The sequence below is a fragment of the Xyrauchen texanus genome, chromosome 2, assembly GCF_025860055.1.
Source record: "Xyrauchen texanus isolate HMW12.3.18 chromosome 2, RBS_HiC_50CHRs, whole genome shotgun sequence".
Taxonomy (NCBI): domain Eukaryota; kingdom Metazoa; phylum Chordata; class Actinopteri; order Cypriniformes; family Catostomidae; genus Xyrauchen; species Xyrauchen texanus.
The window spans coordinates 8,385,642-8,409,148 of record NC_068277.1 but is presented as its reverse complement, the minus strand read 5'-3'; the positions used below and the strand labels follow the sequence as shown (position 1 = coordinate 8,409,148).

Here is a 23,507-nt window from a genome sequence, read left to right as displayed (position 1 = left end):
TTTGGCATGTGGAGTCATGTGGGCCAGGAATCGAACCACCAACCCGCTGTACCACCTGAGCCACAGAAGACATTGATTAAACCACTGGAGTAATGTGGATTACTTTTATGCTGTCTTTATGTGCTTTTGGAACTTCAAAGTTCACTTGTATTGTATGGACCTACAGAGCTGAGATATTCTTCTAAAAATCTTAATTTGTGTTCTGCAGAAGAAAGAAAGTCATAAATGTGAATCAATTTTTTTACATTTTTGTCTTCCCTTTTTTTCATTAATTATTTCACGTAAATGAATTTGGCTTGCATTGATGTGTGCATATATCAAATAATAAGTCTTACTTCTGCTGAACACAAACTAAGATTTTTAGAAGAATATCTCAGCTCTGTAGGTCCACACAGTGCAAGTGAATGGTGACCAGAAATTTGATTCACCAAAAAGCAGATAAATGCTGCATAAAATAAATCAAAACAACGCCAGTGTTTAAATTCATATCTTCAGAAACTATATAATAGATGTGGGTGAGAAAAATCAATATTTAATGATTTTTTTATGATCAATCTCTACTTTCACTTTCACATGATTTATTTTTTATTTTTTATTTTTATTTGCATTCTTTGTACATATCGCCACCTACTGGGCAGGGAGGAGAATTTATAGTAAGAAAAGTTCTCACCTGCACCTGTCATATCACTTCTGAATATGGATTTAACCACTGGAATCTTATGGATTACTTTTATGCTGCCTTAATGTGCTTTTTGGAGCTTTAAAATGTAGGTACCCATACAAGTGTTGCATTACAAGGACCTCCAGAGCTGGAAAATTCTTCTAAAAATCTTAATTTTTGTTCTGCAGAAGAAAGAAAGTCATACACATCTTGGATGGTATGAGGGTGAGTAAATGATGAGAGTATTTTCATTTTTGGGTGAACTATTTCTTTAATTTTTGGGTTAAATTTGAAGCACTGTATCTTAATGCATTCTATTGCCTACATAAATCACATGCATAAACCCTAAAATGACCGTAAAAAACACAATTTAAACAACTTTACAGCTCAAATAATACACAAGTTTTAACAAATTTATTTAAACGCTTCAATAAAATTATAAACATCAAATTTAAACCCTCCAAAAATGGGCCACATTCAAATCCATTGTAAAATCCCCACTGTATTTATATATTTTTTTAATGAATACGAGTGACAAGGCGAAATAATTTTTTGTGGTATTCAACATTGTCACAAATGCAGTGGATTGAGCTAAACTTGTACTGAACACGGAATATTCCCTTAAAAGTTTCCATTCGCCAGTGTAATCTCAAAATGCAATTTGATTGTTCGCCAGCAGAGGGAGCCACAACGTTGCAAAACACAGTACTTCAATACAGATTGTAATCTTCTTCACACTGTCTATGTTTATGGAACACAAAGGGTAAATTGTCCATACTAAAAACCAATGTCCTCTTTTAGTAAGAACAAATAACTACTGTATATTATTCATTAATGATGATATATTAACAAAGAATAGATCAAACAAAAAAAAAAAATAGATACAAATAAAATGTGTTCACTACATTCAGAGCATTATAGATTAGGCTAGTAAATAGTAAAGCTTTAGACAATACACAATGAGCAAGGTTATAACAAAAACATTGATATCGACAAATAAATAAATCAAAGCTGCTGTTCATGCATCATTATGGCTGAACTTGTTAAACTTTAACATGTGGAGTGGGTTTGCCTTTGTTTGCAGTCTATAACGCTGCATTTTCCCAGTGTCCAGTGTGGAATATGCCTTTACTAGACTCTTGACATCATCTTTATCTCTTCCTGAAAGTCCTCCTCTGCATCTTCGGTTTCTGGATGAGAAACTGGACCTCTATGTCGTTTCCTTAGAACATCCACAAGTGCTGGTTCTCTGCTCATCTTTTGTTGAAACTGGGACTCTGGATCACTATTTGAGAGATCGTTCCAAAAGGGTCCATACTGTCTATCTGAAGTCCTAACTGATGGTCCTGCTCTGGGTCAATGGGAGAGTGATGTTTCCCTGTGTGGTCACTGGTAGGTTCCTGAAATAGTGTGTTCACCATTGGCAGGAACTGGGATTGAGCAGTTCCATCTTTATTCTTCAATTTGCTTTTAGCACCACCCAGTTTTACCAGCGCTCCATGTTTGTCTGAGATGTAGATGTTGTAGCCATCTGGTAGAATTCGTTCCACAAAAGAGCAGTCCTCCTTCGTGTAGATGTGCTATCAGGGAAACAAAAGGAATTGCAAAGAGCATTAAAACACAAACAAGCAAATGGGCCAGGTTTACCTGCCCTGCCTGCTTTTTAAGTTCTTTGATAGCTGTTTGCACACCACATGCAGAGGCCAAGGCTGTTAATGCTGTTTCTTTTCAATGAGGTTTTAGCTATGCAAACATACCCTCCCATGGGCAAAGGTTGCTGCTATGACACCAGACAAATCAGCATACTTGGGAAATTTTGTTGCACATTTTCTTTTTTAAATCCAGAATGATCAGTGAACTATATTCAGCGGTCTAAAAATTCAGTCATACTTTGCAACATTCATGATTTGAGCTCATTTATTGTACTTGGCTTGACAAATAGGCAACTTTCGCTTCAGTAAACAATGGAGAAAGATATCTATTTAGGATATTTATTTAAACCCATCGTTGGTCTTGCCCTAAAATGATGGTCTCTGCTTTAACGTCAGCTGGGAGGAATGAACCCATGACCAGGACATCGTGTCAATAAGACCAGATGTCCGTGGCGAAATCGGCCCATCTATACTTCCTCAGTCATAAAAGACATCCCTAGGTGACCTTCCCATAACAAGGTTATCTCTGACCAATGCGTGTAGTTCTATTATGATCGAAAGCAGAGTGCCAGAGTTTCAACTTTTTAAGAAGTGGAGGATAAAACTATTGCAGTAACTGAAAGATCTTACTGAGTTCCACGTTTTAGACTCTTGTCATTATTTCAATTGGCTATCAAATTATATAGGTCTTCCAGAGTCTGGTTATAAGACAGAAGTTAATCACATCATTTCCTTTGCACAAATAGCACAAAGCCAAGCTTTTAAAGTGGATGTGACATCACTGTATCACTGTAATAATGAATGTTGGTAAACTTGAAACAGTCCAGAAATTGATATTAGTGTATTTGCGCAACACAACAATTGCATTTAAAATTGTTCACTCTTAAAAGTGCAATGTATGTAGGAAATCATGAGCACTCACATTAAAATGAAGACTCCAGTCATATCAGTAACCTTATAAAAGCTGTTTTATCCTACATGGAGAGGGTCCGCACATGTGGGTGGCCATGTTAGAATCACATGACCAGCCGAATACCTCCTGCTTAATCTCAGTAACCGTCCTGTTATTTGACACTTTCACTCATTGATTAAAGTCATCATGGCTGACTGTGAATACTACATTTCTACAATGACATCTGAATCTGAAAACTATTGATTTTAAATTATGCTTCATCCAAACCTCTAGGTGTCAGTGTCTGAGACCTAGTCCACACTAATACATTTTCGTTTGAAAGCGCAAACTTTTTCTCTCCGTTTTGGCCTTCCGTCCACACCGAGATAACGTTTTGTCCGCGAAAACTCACTCCAAAGTGGATCAATTTGAAAACGCCGTTTTTTTTGTTGTAGTGTGGACTGTGAAAACGGATGGTTTGGAAAACGATGACGCATTTTTAGTCATGTGATGTTTCCAACCAAAACAATCAAGATGGCGGCCTGGGTTATAGGGGCGCTGTTGTGCTGATACTCACTTTGATAGCGTTGTTAAAAAATAAATGTCACTTTGTCCTTCAAAGGCGAAGGGAATTTTACTCGGAATTGGTGTCCGGCGGCAGAACATGAGGACAATTGCGTTTCAGACCGTACATGCACCGGATTTTCCGCATGCGCAGTCGTGTGATTTAAGCATTTTCATACGTTTCAGTGTGGATGAGCAACTTTTGTAAAACGCTTGATAACGTTAGTGTGGACGGAGAGCGTTTTGAAACGAAAACAATGTTTTCAAATGTGTCCGGATTAATGTAGACGTTGCCTAAGATGACACAAAGCCAAAAGTTAATGAGTGCACCTTTAAGAAAAACTGGCTAATAACAATATCATAAGTCATAAGTTCCATAAAGAACCCTGTTTTGAAAAAAGAGCAGGTGTGAAGAAACTTAAACCCAATGCAAAGAACTATTTTAACAAATAAAAGCATTTGAGTAGATTATTTCCAATCAAACTATTGCTGCAAATAACCGTTTTAATTTATTAAGGGCTGGGTATCGATTTAGGTTTCCCGACTAGATTAATTTCCGATTCACAAGCTCTCGATTTGATTTGATTCTAATTCTGAATCATCTGGATATCGTTTTCGTTCTAATATTTATTGCTTACATACAATATATAAGAAATTCTCCCAGCTGCTGTAATTGTAGCAACAGAGAACCTTCTAACTTTGTAGATTACTAAAATATTCATTTGAATTGAACAGATATAGTAAACACAACCAAAACTGAAGCACAATTTCTAGTTAAAGTACAAGATGGATCTTGCGATTTTACGAATTCATATCGGGGATCGTTCAAATTAAGATCGCGATTAATCGGAAAATCGGCATTTTTACCCAGCCCCATGTAGCCTGTATTATAGTTACTGAAAAATTTTAACAGTCCGACCTACCGATCCATACAATTTGCCGTTCCCTTCCATGCAGAGAAAACGGGAGGTTGCAACCCCTTTGATGGCAACGCAGCCCCTTTCCACAGGCGATATTTCAACCAAACCTTTAGGAAACAAAATAATAATTTGATAATGCAATACATCAGAATGTAATGGTTTAAGATGACATTTTAATATCTAAAAATGTATTCTGCACACACAAAAAAATAACTATACGCAGTATAGCCTACGCGTTTGAAATGAATAAACTATCAGTAGCCTGCAGGATTTGTGCAAATGCTAAATAATGTGATGATGCATGTGGTTGCATGGACATCCTGCATTGATAGACGTGTGGAGAGAATCGTGTATAAGACAACACGGGGCTAACTGCATGACAAGTGCGGTGCATTTGGATGCAGTCACTTACTGTGAGAACTTTGCAGGTGCGATCCACCTATTTTCCCATCGGTGTTTATTTGCAGATGTAAGCCGTGTCTGGCGGCGTACAGATGTCGGAGTCGGACTACTTGTCCCCAGTCATTTGCCAAATGTGGACCGGATTCGGGCAATGGGAGGCTCTCCACGCCGCTGCTACTTCCCCAAACAGTGAGCAAGAGTAAGAGGAGCATAATAAAGCGTTATGTGCAATAACTGCAACCTGGCTTGTTAAGATATTAAGCCTGCGCACTTGGTCTTCCCAATGTGTTTCTCTTGTTTTGGCGTAAAGCTCTGCCACTGGCCTTTAAATTGTCCTCTTATCAGATCAATCGATAAGCCCTTTCCCCCCTTTGCCAGTTCTGAGAACATCATAACACACCCCGCTGGACATCCAACAGATGTTCAAGACTGAATAAATTATCAAAATCAATCCTGAAAACATATTATTATTGCGCATCTGTGATGCACTTAGCAGGAAAATAACAAAACATAATATAATATTTCATATTCTGTGTTTTTATTAAGGATATGTGTGTGTGCATACCAGGCACATCTGCATACATTTTAGAGAGACATTTCGCATTAAAAAATTAGATGACTAAAATCTTCCGAAATAAGTTTAACAATAAAAATAATGCAAAATCAATTAAGAAACATTATTGATTAAGCCTCGTTATAGTCTCTTTGTCCGCGGGTAACACACACACACACACACATACACACTTACACACTCACACTCACACACACACACACACACACACACACACACACACACATACACACACACACACATATATTTACACACACATACACTCACACACACTCATACACATACACACACACACATACGCGCACACACACACATATATTTACACACACATACACTCACACACACACACTCACACATACACACACACACATATATTTACACACACTTACACATACACACACACACACTCACAAACACACACACATTTACACACACACACACATATATTTACACACACATACACTCACACACACTCATACACATACACACACACACATACGCGCACACACACACATATATTTACACACACATACACTCACACACACACACTCACACATACACACACACACATATATTTACACACACTTACACATACACACACACACACACTCACAAACACACACACATTTACACACACACACACACACACATATACACACTCACATACACACATACACACACACCCCTATATATATATGTATAAGTAGAATCATTTATAGGGTAATCCGCTTTAACTATTTGACGCATTTATCTGCGCAAAGCACCTTTTCTTCTACTTTTAATGAGCATAACAAGCGCACTTGTTCTTATCCAACTGTTATTTCATCCTTTTTGTGAATCGCTCGAGCCAAAAGATACTAGATTTACAAAGAAGTTAAAGAGTAATTAAAAGTAAATATTCCCATTCATGAAAATATGGTCTCTCTGAACCTGGATTTCAAAGCAAGACATTCTTTATGTTAGGTTAGTTAGTAGAATATCTGAGTTATCTGTGGTGGATTGAGAGGATTAAAATTGTTTTTTTATATATATAAGTGTATCTAAAATTCAGACAGCCCTTTACCGGAGTTCTTGCAATGCGAACCCATCTTGTGGCAATCGGTAGATGGCGCTCTGCTATAATGATATTAGAGTGCACGCTGGACATTGATGACAAGGTCCATTATATTTGATATTATCTTTAAAGGTGAGTTTAATAAAGTACATGCACAGAATGAAATGGCAGACCTAAAGAAAAAAACAGTTGGGTGTCGGGATAATACAGAAAGGTTCATTTTCAGTTCATATATAGCATGTAAACTATCCAAAGCTGCAGAATAGTGCAGTTAAATAAATTGTCGATGCAAGATTGCAAAGATATCTCCTCAAATTTCTTGCAAAGGTACAAATATCTAAAGAGATTAATTACTGCAACAATGCTCAGCACTGACTTCACCCAAGGTTTGTTTTCAGCGCACACATGCACAAGTGTGAATCATCAGTGAAAGCAAGCAAAATCTAATCACAATATTATGATAAACCTTAACTATTAATGAACTATTAATATGGATTATTAAATGGTGATGGGTAGTTGATATGAAATACTTTTGGAAAGTTGATCTGTCCTGCAGTGTGTTTTTATGTATTTGGCTTATCTAAACGTTATTATGCATGGTGCTTTAATGACAGCATATCAATTGAGAGACTACATGAAATGTACTCTCACCTATTATAATTATTTGCACATCTCTCACACCTCAGGGCCATTAAAAATGAACTAGTGCAGAAAAATCGTAAATAAATGGGTAAAACTAAAAAGAAATGGTGAACAGTTACAGGACCCAAGATATACACTCACTGAGCACTTTATTAGGTACACTATGGTCCTAATAATGTGTCCAACATAGTCTTCAACAATCAACAACAATCATGCTTTGGTCGAAATCACAGAGATCAATTTTTCCCCCATTCTGATGGCTGATGTGAACATTAACTATAGTGCTCCTGACCCGTATGTGAATGATTTTATGCATAGAACTTCTGCCACACGATTGGCTGATTAGATAATTGAATGACTAAGTAGGTGTACAGGTGTTCCTAATAAAGTGCTCAGTGAGTGTACACTTCAGTACATTGAAATACATTTTTACCTAAAAATATAGCCTACATGGACATGTTAATCGTGAGCTATCTTAATGTATTTATTCTGTTTTTACAGTTTGAGTCACTCAGTTTTGCCTAAGAATGATCTTATCATTTGAATGACCTATTCTATTCATTATTATAGCTTTTCAGTGATGTCACATCACTTTGAAAATTTGGCACAAAAAGGCTGAGGAAGTGATGCGAATAAGTCTGAATACTGACCTATGTTGTCATGGAAATGTCTGGTGTCTGTTCACCCCAGACAAAAACACTATAGTTCTAGAACAGAAAATATGTAATTCCTTCACCAGAATCAGTTCATTCATTGGTCAGTCTATATTCGCTCATGATCACACTTTGCCCGCTTGCTGTTATCCTTCTGGTCTGTGAAAGATAATCTAGTATCTATGTGTAATTATGTAATAGATCAAACAACCTTGTATGGATGTATTTTGTAATTCTTCCACATTGCCACTTAATGACCTCTATTCCGAACAAGCAAACCGAGATGTAAAATGGTGACATTTTACTATTATTATTACTCATAAAAAAAAAATGTATTTGCATATTATGACCCTTTGAGAGGGACTGTGAACACAATATTCTTGTAGGCTTGTGCATTGGAGTAGTGTTTATGGCAAGCCGTTTTTGCTTTTAATGAATCCAGCTTTACTCATAATTGTATTTGTACTGGTAATATTTCAATTAAAGAACTCTACAATATATTTTCTACTAGTAAGTATTCCAATTACGGAGCTCTATAATGGAATCTTCACTAGTAAGAATTCCAATTATAGAGCTCTATAATGGAATCTTCACTAGTAAGAATTCCAATTACAAGAGCTCTATAATGGAATCTTCACTAGTAAGAATTCCAATTATAGAGCTCTATAATGGAATCTTCACTAGTAAATTCCAAATACAGAGCTCTATAATGGAATCTTCACTAGTAAGAATTCCAATTACAGAGCTCTATAATGGAATCTTCACTAGTAAGAATTCCAATTAAAAGAGCTCTGCTGTTCAAATCTTACTATTAAAGAACTAGTACATATACTGTACATATTTATATACATCTTCCCATCTGCCAATATATACAAGCCAGTTGAATATGAATATGCATGATGTGCTATTAACTTAACGAGATGGCACCGAATAGAGAGCTCTACAATGCAATTCTTACTAGTAAGAATCACTATTTTAGAGCTCTAAAATTGTTTATATTAGTAAACATTCAATTACAGAGTTTTACAATTGCATTTTACATGAATTCTATGTACAGAGCTCTGCAATTTAATTAGAGAGTGCTACAATTGAATTCTTACTAGAAAGTATGTAATTGCAGAGCTCTCTAATACAAATATAGAGCTCTGCAATTACAATATCTTTAATGTGATTTTTTACTCATAGTAATTAAATTAGAGTGCTCTCTAATTGGAATTTTTACTAGCAAAAGTTTTATTACAAAGATTTCTTATTGCAATTGTAACAAGTAAAAATTCAATTGTAGAGCTCTCTGATTACAATTATTATTAGTAATAATTACATTTTAGAGCTCTGTAATTAAAATTGAATGGAGTCAGTGGATACTTATGACAAGTAAAAATGTATAGAGAGCTCTGTAATTGGAATTCTTACAAGTGAAAAGTAACGCTGGGAACACTAAAAGATCATTTGGCTTTCCATAAGCGTGAGCTATGTGGGGAGATCCCCTGCAAAGTAAACAAGGACAATCACATTTACTGTTTACCTTCGGGTCGATATGGCTTTATGACGCACACAAGAGGAAAATACATTTTACCAGCAGTGTACATATCTTGACCCCTTCAGTCCATCTGCCCCATTTATTGAAGAGAAACTTCAACTCAAATGTAACATTTTTAAAGACAAACACATTGTGGTTTGTGATCATCCTGGTTCAACCTTGTCCTCATTTCCCATGATATTACATAGTAAATGAAAAACCAAATTTATTGTTACACATTTTGTGAAATGATTTAGGCATATTCTGTAGAGTGTAGACTTAGTCTTTATGTAAATATAAAGCTGCCTTTGTATTTTTTAATAGGGGTCCCTTGCAAGTTGATATTTTAGGGCCACTGACATGAAAAGGTTTGTAAACCCCTGATTTTAGGTATGCAATGATATTTAGGTGCTTAATTTAAAGGAATCCAAAGTATGACCTTTTTTACTACTGCTGCCTTCATTAAAATGAAACTTCAACCAGTATGTATCAGTTCTAAAGGCAAGCACATGATAGGTTGGCTCTTTTAATTATTATTATTTAATTTTGAGCAGTACATTTGAGTAGTTTCAAATGTTTAAGAAATGGATTTATGTGACAAATACCCTGTGGGTCTGGATAAAACATTAACATCCAGAAAGATATGAATATTGTAATTTGTAAGCTATCACATTTCTATCAACCATGAATAAGTGAGTCTAAAATTGCAAGATTAATTGCTGTTAGTTAACCTATCTCTACACAACGATCAGCCAAAACATTAAAACCACCTGCCTAATATTGTGTAGCTCCCCCTTGTGCCACCAAAACAGCGCCAACCCTCATCTCAGAATATCATTCTGCGATGCTATACTTCTCACCACAATTGTACAGAGCGGTTTATCTGAGTTGTCTGAAATCACTGAGATGACATTTTCCCCATTCTGATGGTTGATGTGAACTTCAACTGAAACTCCTGACCCATATCTGCATGATTTTGTGCAGTGCACTGCTGCCACACGATTGGCTGATTAGATGATCGCATGGATCATTGCTGGTGCTAGATGGGCTGGTTTGAGTATTTCTGTAACTGCTGATCTCCTGGGAATATCAAGATTAAGTACTTTCGACATTGAATAACTTAGTTTAAGTGTGAACTTGAAAATATTAAGTCAATTCTACATTTGTACTCAATTCAAAATTGTAAAAATGAATGGTCTAGCTCATAAGTAAACATTATTTATGATTGTTTGTTATCTTTACAGTGCACCATCATGTGTGAATCCTAAATAAGAAAACCTTGTCATATTTATTTGATAATTTGAGTAAATTTCACAGGCATATAAAATAAGTACATTTTACTTAACTTTACGAAGCTGGTGTTCCCAGCATGCACCAGGCTTGAATAATTAATGAGCTTGCATAGTATCACTGTTTGCAAGTTGATTTACACCAATTTTATTGTTTTCACATTTGGTAGCTTTTTGTTCTGTGAAGTCTGAAGTTCATTTTCTATTCAAAATTACCTATTCATAATCAAAATAATTATCTGTTGATTGTTACCGTCATCATGTTTTATGCACCAACTGTTGAGGTCTGTGTTTCTATCAGCATAAAAGCACGGTGCAAGGCAGTAAGGTTCCCTGTGGAAGGCTTCCGTGTGTCATGTGCCGGTTAAGTACATGAATAAGTATGTTAAAAAAAAGCATTGAAATGTTAGTACACTTATAAAAGCACAGCTTAATTTAGTGCTACATTGCTCAAGTAAAATGTACAAACAAAAAGTAAGTTTTACTTGAAACTGGCTGTCACGATTATGAATTTTGGCTGTTGATTAATTGTCAAACAAATAAATATGATTATGATGATTAATTGTCTCTTTTAGGGCCTTCATAAGATAAATGGTATGATATGGGGTGGCTGTGGTTCAGTTGGTATAGCGGGTCGGCCACTAATTGCAGCGTTGGTGGTTCGAATCCCGAGCCACATGACTCCACATGCTGAAGTGTCCTTGGGCAAGACACTGAACTACAAGTTGCTCCCAATGGCAGGCTAGCACCTTAAATAGCAGCTCTGCCGCCATTGGTGTATGAATGTGTGTGTGAATGGGTGAATGAGATGCAGTGTAAAGTGCTTTGAAATTCCTGTTAAGGCTTTAAAACCTATGAATGACATGAAAATAACTTCAATAGCAAAATATTTCAAAACGCTTAGAATATGTCTCTTTGGACAACATTAGTTTTACATTGTTGTTTTTGGAACTTTTTGTGTTTTGGAGTGTGGAGTGGTGGTGGTGTAATGGACTAAAGCACCAATCTGTTAAGCAGAAGGTTGCTGGTTCGATCCCCACAGCCACCACCATTGTGTCCTTGAGCAAGGCACTTAACTCCAGATTGCTCCGGGGGGATTGTCCATGTAATAAGGGCTCTGTAAGTTGCTTTGGATAAAAATGTCCGCCAAATGCATAAATGTAAACTCAAAAATGTACAATTTTAATTAAAATAATGTAAATAAAATATATATTTTATTATATTTATATTATGTAATATATTATATTATACTATAATATATCATGCAATAGTAAAATATTTCTTTCCTAATTTCTTTACTTTCACGTGCATTTCAATTAAACCCAGGAGCCCTTTTTTCTCATGATGCAAATCCTTTGCGATTTCGTTTCATAATTTTATCACTCCGCAGAAATAGAGTAAGCGTGCATCTCCTCTTGGTCACCGCGTGTCATTAACACTGCCTGTGTAAACCCGCTATGACCAGGAATATTTGCCATTACATGATCGTTTAAACTGAAGGCGCTTTGCATTCAATATCAACAATACATTTAGATTTTCGTGGGAGTTTATAAGACGATTATTTAATAACTGCAACAGGTCTACCTGAAAAAGCTATGGCAAAGTAAGTAAACTCTAATTGAGTCGTTCTAATCAAAACCACCAAGACTTGAAAATATGCTCTGTTAAAATGACTGCTGCAGAATAGACTCTACTGGTTTATAGATCTACCCTCACTCATATAATTGAGAGGATGTTTTGCAATGAATCATGCAGAAAATAGCATGCTTGTGTTCATTAAGGCTAGACTCATAGTTGGTTTTTATATTGTCGAACACAGAGCTGATTTAGTATTCCTCTGAAGTGTTCAAATGTTAGCGAGCTACTGTCTCATCAGTTCTGTATAAGCAGGCAGTCACAATTCACTTTGAAGTATGTTTTGACTGTGGTGCCTCTTGTTCCTTGTTGTGCCAGCACAAGCCACTTTGTTGGTGTTACTTTAATTGAGGCCATGTGAAATCCACCTCTCTTGTTCTGTTAAAGGTCTGTTGCCGTAAAAGCTGTGAAGATTATGGAGCTTAACTGCACTCTTCAGTTTGTCTTTGCTTCATAAAAACACACATAGCACTTCATTATTAAGATATAATACAGCATTTGACATGATATTTCTTTTTAGCATTTCAAAATCTGATCCACAGTCCAATCACTCACAATGTTGTAATATGAGAATCTAAAAATGTAAAACACACTTATTCCAATTCCAATGAGCCATTTTTACATTTGAGCCATACAGCCATACAGCCATTTACTGTAGGTACTGGTGCTTCAAAGGTGCACTCGTTAATATTTTGTGTATGTTATGCTGACACCTAGTGGCGTAGATGCAGTAACACGCAAAAGAGTTCTGTTACGTTATTGTTCATATGCACTATTCGTAGTCGTCCATTATTAATTTGATAGCATTAAGTGACATTAAATGAAAGCGTCCAATTAGACGGGGTTATCGAGATAATTCCAAACACTTCCCCCGGTGGCCGAAGCTGCAAATGTTATTGAACATAACGGCATGTGTGAGCTCCAGTTTCCGGGTGAAATGTCCACAGAGTGGCGCCAAAAGCGAGTTGTAAATAATGTAATACAGTCAAGAGGAATGGGGTTTACAATACGCCCTAACCCCAATCCTAAACCTATCTTTTGGTAAAGTAAGGTGCTGCAAAGAACCAGTGAAGAATCTTTATTTGTAAGACTGTAGTTTATACATGTATTCATTTGGCAGACACAATTATCCAAAGTGACTTTTGGTAATTTTTTGTCAGCATGCATGTTCCCTGGGAGTCGAATCCATGACCTTGGTGTTGCTATTGCCACGTTGAGCTTACGTGTGCATATACTGTATATTCCCAGACAGGAGTTCCTTGATTCAAATTCAAGTTCCCAAGGGAAAGGTGAGATATGGGGAGATTCAGGGCTTCTTCTCAGTGCTAGAAGATGCAGAATAGAAAGTGACTGGCAGGTCACCTCCTCCTCTCCCCGACAAGCCGGCCAGCCGGCTCCATGATTACAGGGTAATAGTCAAAGTCATTTCCCCTCTGCTAATGCCCAGCATACACCTAAACATGATGGAAGTGCAAAGGGGTTAGGATGTTTTTCGCAGCTGTTTGAAGTGCCTTGTCTTTATGGGAAACATCTGGAGTATCCCAAACAGACAACGTACAGCTGGCCCTACAAAGAGGGCACATGGCACAAACACCCGATCTAAATACAACTCTCATGCAGACTGCCTCAGGCATCCAAGTATCCATGTGCAGTAACATGCAAAAACACAGTGCCAAATTGAGTGCTGATACATGCACAAATAAATTGTCTTATACTGATTAGAAATATATTTGGCTTGTTATTAAAAGCATAAAACCTGAAAACGTTGCCTCTCAATTGACTAATATCTCACAAAAAATTAATCAGTGGTAAGACACAGTTCTCAGTATTGTATCCCTGCGTGGTGTCTTTTAATGCTGTTTATGTTCTTTGATAACAGGTGTGCATTGGTATAACAGTGACTGTGAATTTGTTTGTCAGTGGAGGTTGGAGCAGATGCGTTCGGGTGGTTGCTTGTGGCTCAGACCAGGTGTGGGAATTTGAATTTCATGCATCTTATTTGTTCATGAATTATTCAGCCAGCCCAACCCCAAGCTGTTTGTGTTGTCATGCATCGCTGTGGGAGTTTTGTGTTTGTAGGATATATTCTGTGTACAGTTAAAGAAATGTTAAATAAATGCTTTTGAGAGATTTTCTCCCCAGATGTGTTGAGTATCAAGGACTTCACATAAAAGAAATTAAGATTGCTAAATCAAAGTCTAATCGCAGAATTTGCAGTTGGTACAATTGTATTAGGTTTACCATTTTTTATAGGTATAAAAGGATAGTGCATCTCAAAAGAAAATGCTGGCATAATTTAGTCACCCTCATGTTGTTCCAAACCCATATGACTTTCTTTTTACCAAGGTACGCAAAAGGAGATGTAAAGCTCAGGGTTCAATGGTAAGAATGTATTTTTTTCTGCTGACCAAGCCCGACAATTAGTTTTTTTTTTTTACTTGCTCCAAAAGAACAAAAATGATAAATTTTATGTAACCTTTATTTTTAATTTCACGTCACGGCCTTACAAAAAATAAGTTTTGCTGGAAAACAATGGCAGGGCTGGACTGGAAAGAGAAATCAACCCAGGATTTTACAAGCAACTGGCCCAAAAGTTGTCGTGTGGGGGTCGGGGGTGGTCTGCTGTCCTTTTCTGCATATCACAGTGCCCTTTTGTGGTCCGCTCATTTTACCCTATCGCAGCCCATTCTGCACGTATTGTGGCCGACCCACCGGCCCGCTCGGTTCTCCCGATGGCCAGTCCGCCTCTTTTGATCGACCTCCAAAGTGTGTCGGCCCACCGGGAAAATGCACGGAATGCAAGATTACCAGTCCAGCCCTGCATAGGATGTAAAGTATTACTGATTGTTATGCCATTTATAACCATTTATTACTAGTGCTGGGTATTGATACAGTTCCCGATTTGATTCTGATTCAAAAGCTGTGAATTATACAGCGGAACTTCTAATAAGGTACATTCCGAAAATATTACTTTACTTTTGTGTTCAATCAATAAATAAAATATTATATATCACATTTTGTATTTTTTTTTACATGTTTATTGTTTTATTAAATAATTTGTACTATTTACAAGTATTTACATTGATTTGTTGAACATGTGCTAAAACCGGTACTGTCTCTTTAACAAAACCGGCATTTCAAGTAGATGAGTGTAGATGAGAGCATGTTAATGAGAGAGGAAATGGCTTTATCTCATATGTGCTTTTTGATCAACAACTGACTTAAAGGACAAAAAGGGTATTAAAAGAGACATTATTCAAAGACAAATGGGTCCTGTGGATCTCGTCTTTGGACACTCATTACACGGAACAACTTTAAGTCTGAAACATACTCTAAGCAAGGATGTAAATGCAGACACATTTGGCAACCCAAGCTCGATTTTACAAATCATTGCAAACTAAAATGTGTCAGAGCTCAATTCATAATTGAACTCAACTAAATATTTCATTCTCAATGTTGCCACAAGTGGCGCTAGAGTAAGATTAGTGTGAACTCTCCACTTCTTTGGTGCTTTCTCTTTCAACTCAACTTTTGTCATGGCAGAGCAACAGTTTGAAGAAAAAATTGCTAATCAAATAAGTTAAAGTAAATATATTTATGGCTACTTACATGAATAATAAAACATACAGTTTAATGGCACATATATTTGAAAGTAACTCTATCGCCCCCTTGAGTACTGAGGTTTGTTACCATCACGGTACCACAAGAACGTATGTTAGGCATGTTCAACCGGACCGCACGTTGGCTATGTGCTGGTCAAGCGCTTGCATATACGTTCACGCACTAGAGTTGTGTTTCGGCCTTTACTCTCAACATGCAGTACAGAATTACTGGTGAGTGAAATGTAAACATTTACCAGCCAGTTAACAAAATTAAGTCACATAGCACAACATTTGGTTGCAAATGCAAGTGATTTCCTTTCATTGTAGTCGAGGGTTGCACATAGGGTAAAAGATCGTCCTTAAAGATTCAATATCGAAATAGTTCAAATAAAGATTGCGATGCATCGGAAAATCTGTATTTTTCTCACCCCTAATTCTGAGGCCTTCAAAATTATGACAAGATGTTGCAGCCTTGGAAAATGCAAAGGTTTTCCTGATTGGGCAAGTGGCAGTTCTGTCAACTGGCCTGCGGGCCATACTGAAAATCAAATCCATCAAGAGGCGAAGGTGAACACGCTACAATGCAAAACTGTCTGATAGGAAAAGCCGCTTGTCGGTGAGTCTACATAATACGGCCGATCCTTGGGTACTGGAAACAACATACCAACTTCCCGTGTGATCATGTTGAAATAGAGCTTGCTTTTTCATGTAGAGAGTCAATGAGTCAGTTGGAATAATAACTGTAACTGCTGTAACTCAATAGTACCCATATTTTTTTTACATATAATGCAACACCATTCTTATAACTTTATCTTCAGCTGGAAAGTCTGAAACTCATGAATATTATGCCTCTGGTTGTCCTCATTGTTAAACATGTATTGCCTAAGGTCATGTGTCGTGTTAGCACTATCTTACTGTAAATGCTTTGGGATATGTGAGGTCAACATGATCACACAAGAAGTTAGCATGTTGTTTTCGAGAGTTCTAGTACCCTAGGATCGTCAACATTATGCAGACTCCCTGATCTCATCTTAAATGTACTCGGCAGCTCCAGTGTGTTTACCTTCCCTAGCAGAAGCGCATGGCATCGGCAGCGTGGGAGACCAGGGTTTGGGTCCTGCATTGAAAACAGGTAGTAATCACAAGTTTACACAAGAGTGCAATTCGAAGGTTGCATTTTCCCCCCTAAAAATACATTTTGACTCAAATGATGGTTATGTTTAGATTTAGGGTTTGGGATGGGGGTACAGTTTATAAAATATGCATTCTAGTGCTGTCAGTCATTTAATCTTTTAATTTTTCACATTGAATCACGTTTAATCGCGGATTTAGAAAGAACTGAAATTTTACTTTAAAGCTACTTGTTTTCCTGTCAAAATGCATTTATTTCGTTCTTAGGAAAGAAAACAAAACAATATGTAACAATTAGAGCTGTCAGAATTAATGCATTAATGCATGCAATTAACTGAAAAAGTTAAACAAGTTAATTATTTTTAATCGTGATTAATGCATTTACCGTCAATACAGCATACACCATTACAAACACTTGTTGGGAGGGAGGAACCTTTGAGATGTGTCTAGCCGGAGACATTACACAAACAGCAGCGCTTCATTTTTGTGATCAAATGATGGCGAAAGGGCCTCTTAGTGCTATTTGGGACTTGTGATAGAAACTTTTTTCAGCCTATATAAGGTGCATTTTAATTACAACAGAAGGTGAAATATGTAAACAAATGTTTGCCAATGTGTGAACGGATTGTAAAGCAACTTAAAGCCCTTCCCGGACTTCCTAGGTTACCTATTAAAGCCTGTAGACTGATTTTCATGCGAAGGGAGCGGGGCGCTTTTGCCAGGAAAATCCAAGGATGTGACGTTTATGCGCACTCCCGAGAGCCTTTAAAGGTTAAAGGAGACCTGTTATGCCCCTTTTTACATGATGTAATATAAGTCTCAGATGTCCCCAGAATGTGTCGGTGATGTTTCAGCTCAAAATACCCCACAGATAATTTATTATACAATGTTATAAATGCCTCTTTTTGTGTGGAATCAAAAACACACTGATTTCATTTAAATGCAAATGAGCTGCTCCCCGCCTCCTTTCCGGAAGAGGGCTGTGCCTTTACAGCTTGTGCTTTGGTTAATACAGCAACAACAAATAACCAATATGACTGACAGCATAAATACCGGAGTTCAGGCAGGACTGGACTGGGAAGAATAATCGGCCTGGGATTTTACATAGCAACTGGCCCAAAAGTAGAGTGTGGGGGGGGGGGAGGGTGTTCGCTGTCCTTTTGTGGTCCGTTCTGCATAATGTGGCGGCTCATTTTTCGCTGCCGACCCACCAGTCCATTTGGTCCGCCCCTGATTGGGCCCAAGGTGTGTCGGCCCACCGGAAAAATGCTAGTATGCCAGATTACCAGTCCAGCTTGTCGACTTCATCTTCAGTGCCTCTGATGCAGGGAGTACATTAAGACTCTTATGTTCAATTTTACAGCCAACAACAGAACTCTTATGACGCTTACGAAGCTGACACATTATTCTTCTCACTGTATCTGCTCCAGCGCGGAAAAAAATGGCGGACTGTGTGTAGATCACCCAGGGGAGGATCTATGATAATAGGGTGGAGTCCGTCACCAGTTTTGGGCGAGGTCTGCTCTAAAGTGATGTCACTTTAGAGCAGAAACGAAAACCGTTCATTTTGACACACTGTTTTTGATTAATAGAAATATTAGAAAGAGGAGTGGGTGGACTTTTAACATGTAGGTTGGTTGTGTACACACAGCTGACTCACATTTATGTACAAACCCCATGTAAATGTGAATTTTTTATAGTAGGTCCCCTTATGTCAGAGTTAATCTGTAAATATTCAGCAAGGTAAACTACAATAACACATGAAATGAATGCTAGACAAGGTTCAAGATAATGCAAAAAGACCCATTCATTAGAGTAACGTAACTTACACTCATTAGTGTAACGAAAATATATCAAATCTATGATTATAAAACAATAGTACATCGATATATCAGAAGGACATTTGTGATGGAATCACATCAATACTGAATTGTGTCAACATATTTATAATGTACAGTCTATTTTATAAACAGCTACTGTCATCATCCACCAAATTTAGCTACAGCTATTGATAAAGCTGGCTAGCTAGCTAACACCGACATAGGCTATCGTATAAATAAAGTCAATGTATCATGCAAAGAAAAGTGATTACTTCAAACTACAGTCTGGCATAGACAGACCTATATTCACACTTTGTTTTAGCCCTGATCCAGCACTGGAGAGTCAAATATAATATACAGACTCAAAGTTTGTAGTAAAACATTGTGCTACCTCATCTGTTAGCATGATGCCGGTGAATCACGTTCAGTCTCTTTGTACGTTACGTTATTGTTTTGGTCAACGCTCGTGTGCACAACAGGTATCTGGCTGCTGTTCACTTAACGGCAACAGGTGTCATTCATAACAAGGGTTACTGAATCTTACATACTGCACCTTTAACTATTGCCAAAACGGAGAATGAGATGTTTTTGTCATGTAGAGTTCAAAGTGACGCTTGACGCTGGCGTTGACGCTCTGACTCAAATCATGAAGGCAGCTTCACGATTGCTGAAGGAAAGCGGATAGCCACAGTCTACTGGTAGATTAATATTGTGGATTATGAGAGTTTATGATGCCCATTGCACTAAATATGCAACCTATGGGGAGACTAGTTCTGTTCTATCTGTGTACTGTGGCACGCTTCGTTTGGAAAATGTGTAGAAAGCATTATATTATATAGTACATATTATTTTATTTTATTATCTAAGATGGAAATAAATGCATTTTGACAGGAAAATAAAAGTATATATAGTGTCAAATTTTAGCACTTTCAAAATCTGCAATTATTCACACTTAACTACAATAAATCATGTGAATAAAATAAATAATAAGTAGAACTTTTAATCGACTGACTAGTCACTAGTAACAATATACTGCTTTATATACATTTTCCAAATAAAGCCTTCCACAGTATAAAGATAGAAATACACTAACAGCACCAATTCAAGTAAAATTAAACGTTTCCCACAGTCTAAGTGGGAGTTTGAGTAATTGAAAGAACTAGTCCCCACGTAAGTTGCATATTCATTGCAATGTGCATGAAATCTCTTAAACTCTCATCCTCCACAACATTGTTCAGCTGGCAGAATGTAGCTATCCACTTTGTTACAGCAATCAGTCATGATTCGCATCAGGGTGTCATTGCCAGCCTCAAGCGCCGCTTTGAACTCCACATTAAAAGCCCTTGCTGACAAAAATGTCTCATTCTGAGTTTTGGTGAAAGTTAAGACTTGGCATGCTTCTGCGGTTATTAAAATCCACCTTACTTAGGCTGAAAAATATTTTATTTATGAAAACATTTCCATCTACACTTGTTTTTTTTTTTTACCACAAATAGCATTAAGCTCCTTGTCCCATGACTATATCAATGACATGGAAGCGCTGTTGTGTGTGTGTTGTGAAGTGTGCATCAGTGTTATGACTCAGATCGGACACATCGCAAAGGTTCTGCCCTTCCAACCAGCTGGTTTATACTGGTTTTAGCAGTAAATGCGTTAATCACGATTAAGAAAAATTAACAAGTTAAACTATTTAAATTAATTACGCATTAATACGTTAAGTTTGACTGCTATGATGCATTCCTCTTCACTGTATTACAGCCCTGTACAGCTGAAAACAACTAGGTTCACAACTCGCTTTTGGCACGCCTCTGTGGGCATTACACCCAGAAAATGGAGCTCACACGTGCTCATTCGCCCAACAACAATTACAAGTGTTTCAAATTTCTTTAAGCTCAGACCAGTTTTAACTTAAGGAAAGTCAACCTACTATTTATGATTTCACTGTGAGATTAGTCTGGTGTGGTTGCAGTGATCCTGACTTGCCCTTCAAGAGCTCTACATGTGTCACATACATTCTGTCCTTACAGAAGGATGAGCCATAGACAATATACCAATACAACCAAGTAGTTACACCTTCCACCTCTGCTTCCTTTTCTCCCCTTTAGCCCTCAAACCAGCACCTGGTTGCTAGAGCATCAGCAAGTGAATTACTCTCAATATACTTTGTGTTAGCGGACACATTGTTGTGAGCTGTTAGGCTGTTGGCCTGCCCTGTGAAGTCTTTATGCTCTTGAGAACTTGAAAGGCGTGTTATGATATAAGGACAGTTTTGGGCCAAACAACTTAATGGTGAAGAGGCACTTGAGAGGTGGATGGATGTTTATTTGGGTGACAGACAATGAAACTGACGCAGATAGGTGGTGCAGAGAAACTATTTTTAGAGGGGCCTTTACAGCCCTCATACATGGCAGGCTGAGTTTATTGGAGCAGAAAGCTGTCATTCTTTTAGGCAATGATAGTGCTCCATTTAGCCCCAGCTCATGGCCAGGAATACATGTGTATTAAGTGACCACACCTGTCTCACTTCGCCTGTCCTGCATTTCAGTGAGATGTTTATTTGAATGGACTGAATGCATACAGTGTATATTGTCCTATATGAATAAGTGGGTATTTGGGGGTGAATGCATGTTGCAAGACATTTGTGTAATGTGAATATTAAAGTGGCTCTTTAATTAAATGATTATATTATTTACTAAGTAAAATTTTTAAATAGATTAATGCAAATACAGTGGGGCCACTTGTGAAAATGTTTCTAGTTTAAAAGTAAAAGTCGAATTGAAATATTTGGATGAATTTTGGAATTTCTTGGTATTTGATATGTCCCCTTTTGCATGCACTCGAGCTGGCATGAACGCCACAACATTGTGCCAAACCTGATTATCCATGTTATCCAGCATAATTTGAGAATTTTCCAAAGAGTATCTTGTGTGCTTCAATGGAAACAGGGAAATGTCACAAATTTGCTTACATTTTGGTTAGTGACCTAGTAATAGTGCACAGTCTAACCTAATTTACATCATAAACATTTTCTCTTTTTTTTATTTAAAAATTCTAAAATGTTCTGGTTAATAATAGATTTAAATTAATAATAATAATAATAATAATAAAAAAATCCCATATTTTCAATGTTCAATGCACCACACTGTATTTAGAAGCTTTCCAGTTTATTGCAACAGATGCTGAAATTCCTCTATCCAAAAAGACAATTGAGTTTCGGGGCACTTTTTTTGGGCCAGAAGTGGCATATTCTTTGTCATTAATGTCACCTTTTGTTATATAACGCTTACGTGCCAATGAAACATGGTACGTAATGCATAACTCTGTTTGCATAGAATGTAAGTTTGTGGAATGCTCTATAGGGAGGACAGTATTGGCAGTTGTTCTAGAGTAAAAGCCAATCAGGGTGTCACAAAGACCCGTCTGACATATCCCCTCATTAGTCAGAACACAGAAAAAGGAAGGGCTCATACCACTTTGAACGGGATCCCCTTTCATTGAATTGCGTGCTTGGAAGGGCTACAGTGAAGTCCGCCATTAAACCTTGGGTGAAGTTCACAGAAGTTAGGCAGAGGATTCCACTCCGAGGAGTGACTGCTTGGCTCTGTGGACGATAAAACCACTCAGTCTGTACAATAGGCCTTGGCAAGGTAAACAACAGAAGGAGAGTATCTTGGCTGCGCTGTCCTTGTAGAAATATCAGCCACAGCACTCCAGGCGGGTCCACATAGTCTAGTGGCACAAGTCTGTGAGTATATTTTTAGCTTGACCAGGGAAAGGCCCCATTCTATAGTTGTATGCTGTGAGATTTTGTAGTTTAAGGTGTTTTACACTATCAAAGCTGTCATTTTCATTGCAGTATGAGACGGCCCTGAGAAATTTAATGTTGTTGAACATATTTAAATTAGATCAGTTAAAGCATTAGCTTTGGCAGCCCTAAAATAATCTATACTGATTCTAGAAAACACTGAAAAACTCAAACTAACAGCCACTGAGTGAGAACAAGTGTCAGAAATTAACATTCTCATTAAAGGAACATGCCAGGTTCAATACAAGATAAGCCCCGTCGACAGCGTTTGTGGCGTAATATTGATTTCCGCACAAATACATTTTGACTCATCCCTCCTTTTATTTTAAAAAAGCATAAATCTGGGTTACAGCAACACACTCTCATGGCGAAATCGTCAGGATTCGTGCGACTTTTCTAAATTTGGCTAATTCGTATGATATCGTACGACTTTCACTACAACCAATGATGTTACTGGACATCGTTTCCATCTAATACCCGACAATTGGATGCTTCTGTCACACAACAGCTTCTTATCATGTTTACACACTCTACTGATTGGTTAAGTTTAGATAAGGGGTTTGGGTAAGGGCATAATATTAATAAGTATGTCCTTAATGCCTCGTGCACAGAACTCACGCATACTTCCGCATTAGACATCTGGAAATTTGCACATTTTGAAAACGTATGAATTTATACAAACAAAACTGTATGAA

At 37.4% G+C, this 23,507-nt stretch overlaps 1 protein-coding gene across 1 annotated transcript; it reads right to left on the bottom strand.

Annotated features, from left to right (window-relative positions):
- Positions 1–1,205: 1,205 nt before the first annotated feature.
- Positions 1,206–5,373, bottom strand: LOC127654018 (fibroblast growth factor 19-like). Its single transcript, XM_052140946.1, has 3 exons — positions 5,102–5,373; positions 4,693–4,796; positions 1,206–2,241 (listed from the first exon to the last, which is right to left on the bottom strand). Exons 1-3 carry the CDS (start codon positions 5,301–5,303, stop codon positions 1,915–1,917), a joined length of 633 nt encoding a protein of 210 aa, XP_051996906.1. The 5' UTR covers positions 5,304–5,373; the 3' UTR covers positions 1,206–1,914.
- Positions 5,374–23,507: the final 18,134 nt, after the last annotated feature.

Excerpts from the sequence above, each read along its gene's own strand:
- LOC127654018 (XM_052140946.1), bottom strand. The coding sequence starts at position 5,303 with ATGCTCCTCTTACTCTTGCTCACTGTTTGGGGAAGTAGCAGCGGCGTG. Across the intron at positions 4,797-5,101 it reads GCACCTGCAAAGTTCTCACA|GTTTGGTTGAAATATCGCCT; the intron begins GTAAGTGACTGC and ends TGTTTCCTAAAG. Across the intron at positions 2,242-4,692 it reads ACGGCAAATTGTATGGATCG|CACATCTACACGAAGGAGGA; the intron begins GTAGGTCGGACT and ends TTTCCCTGATAG.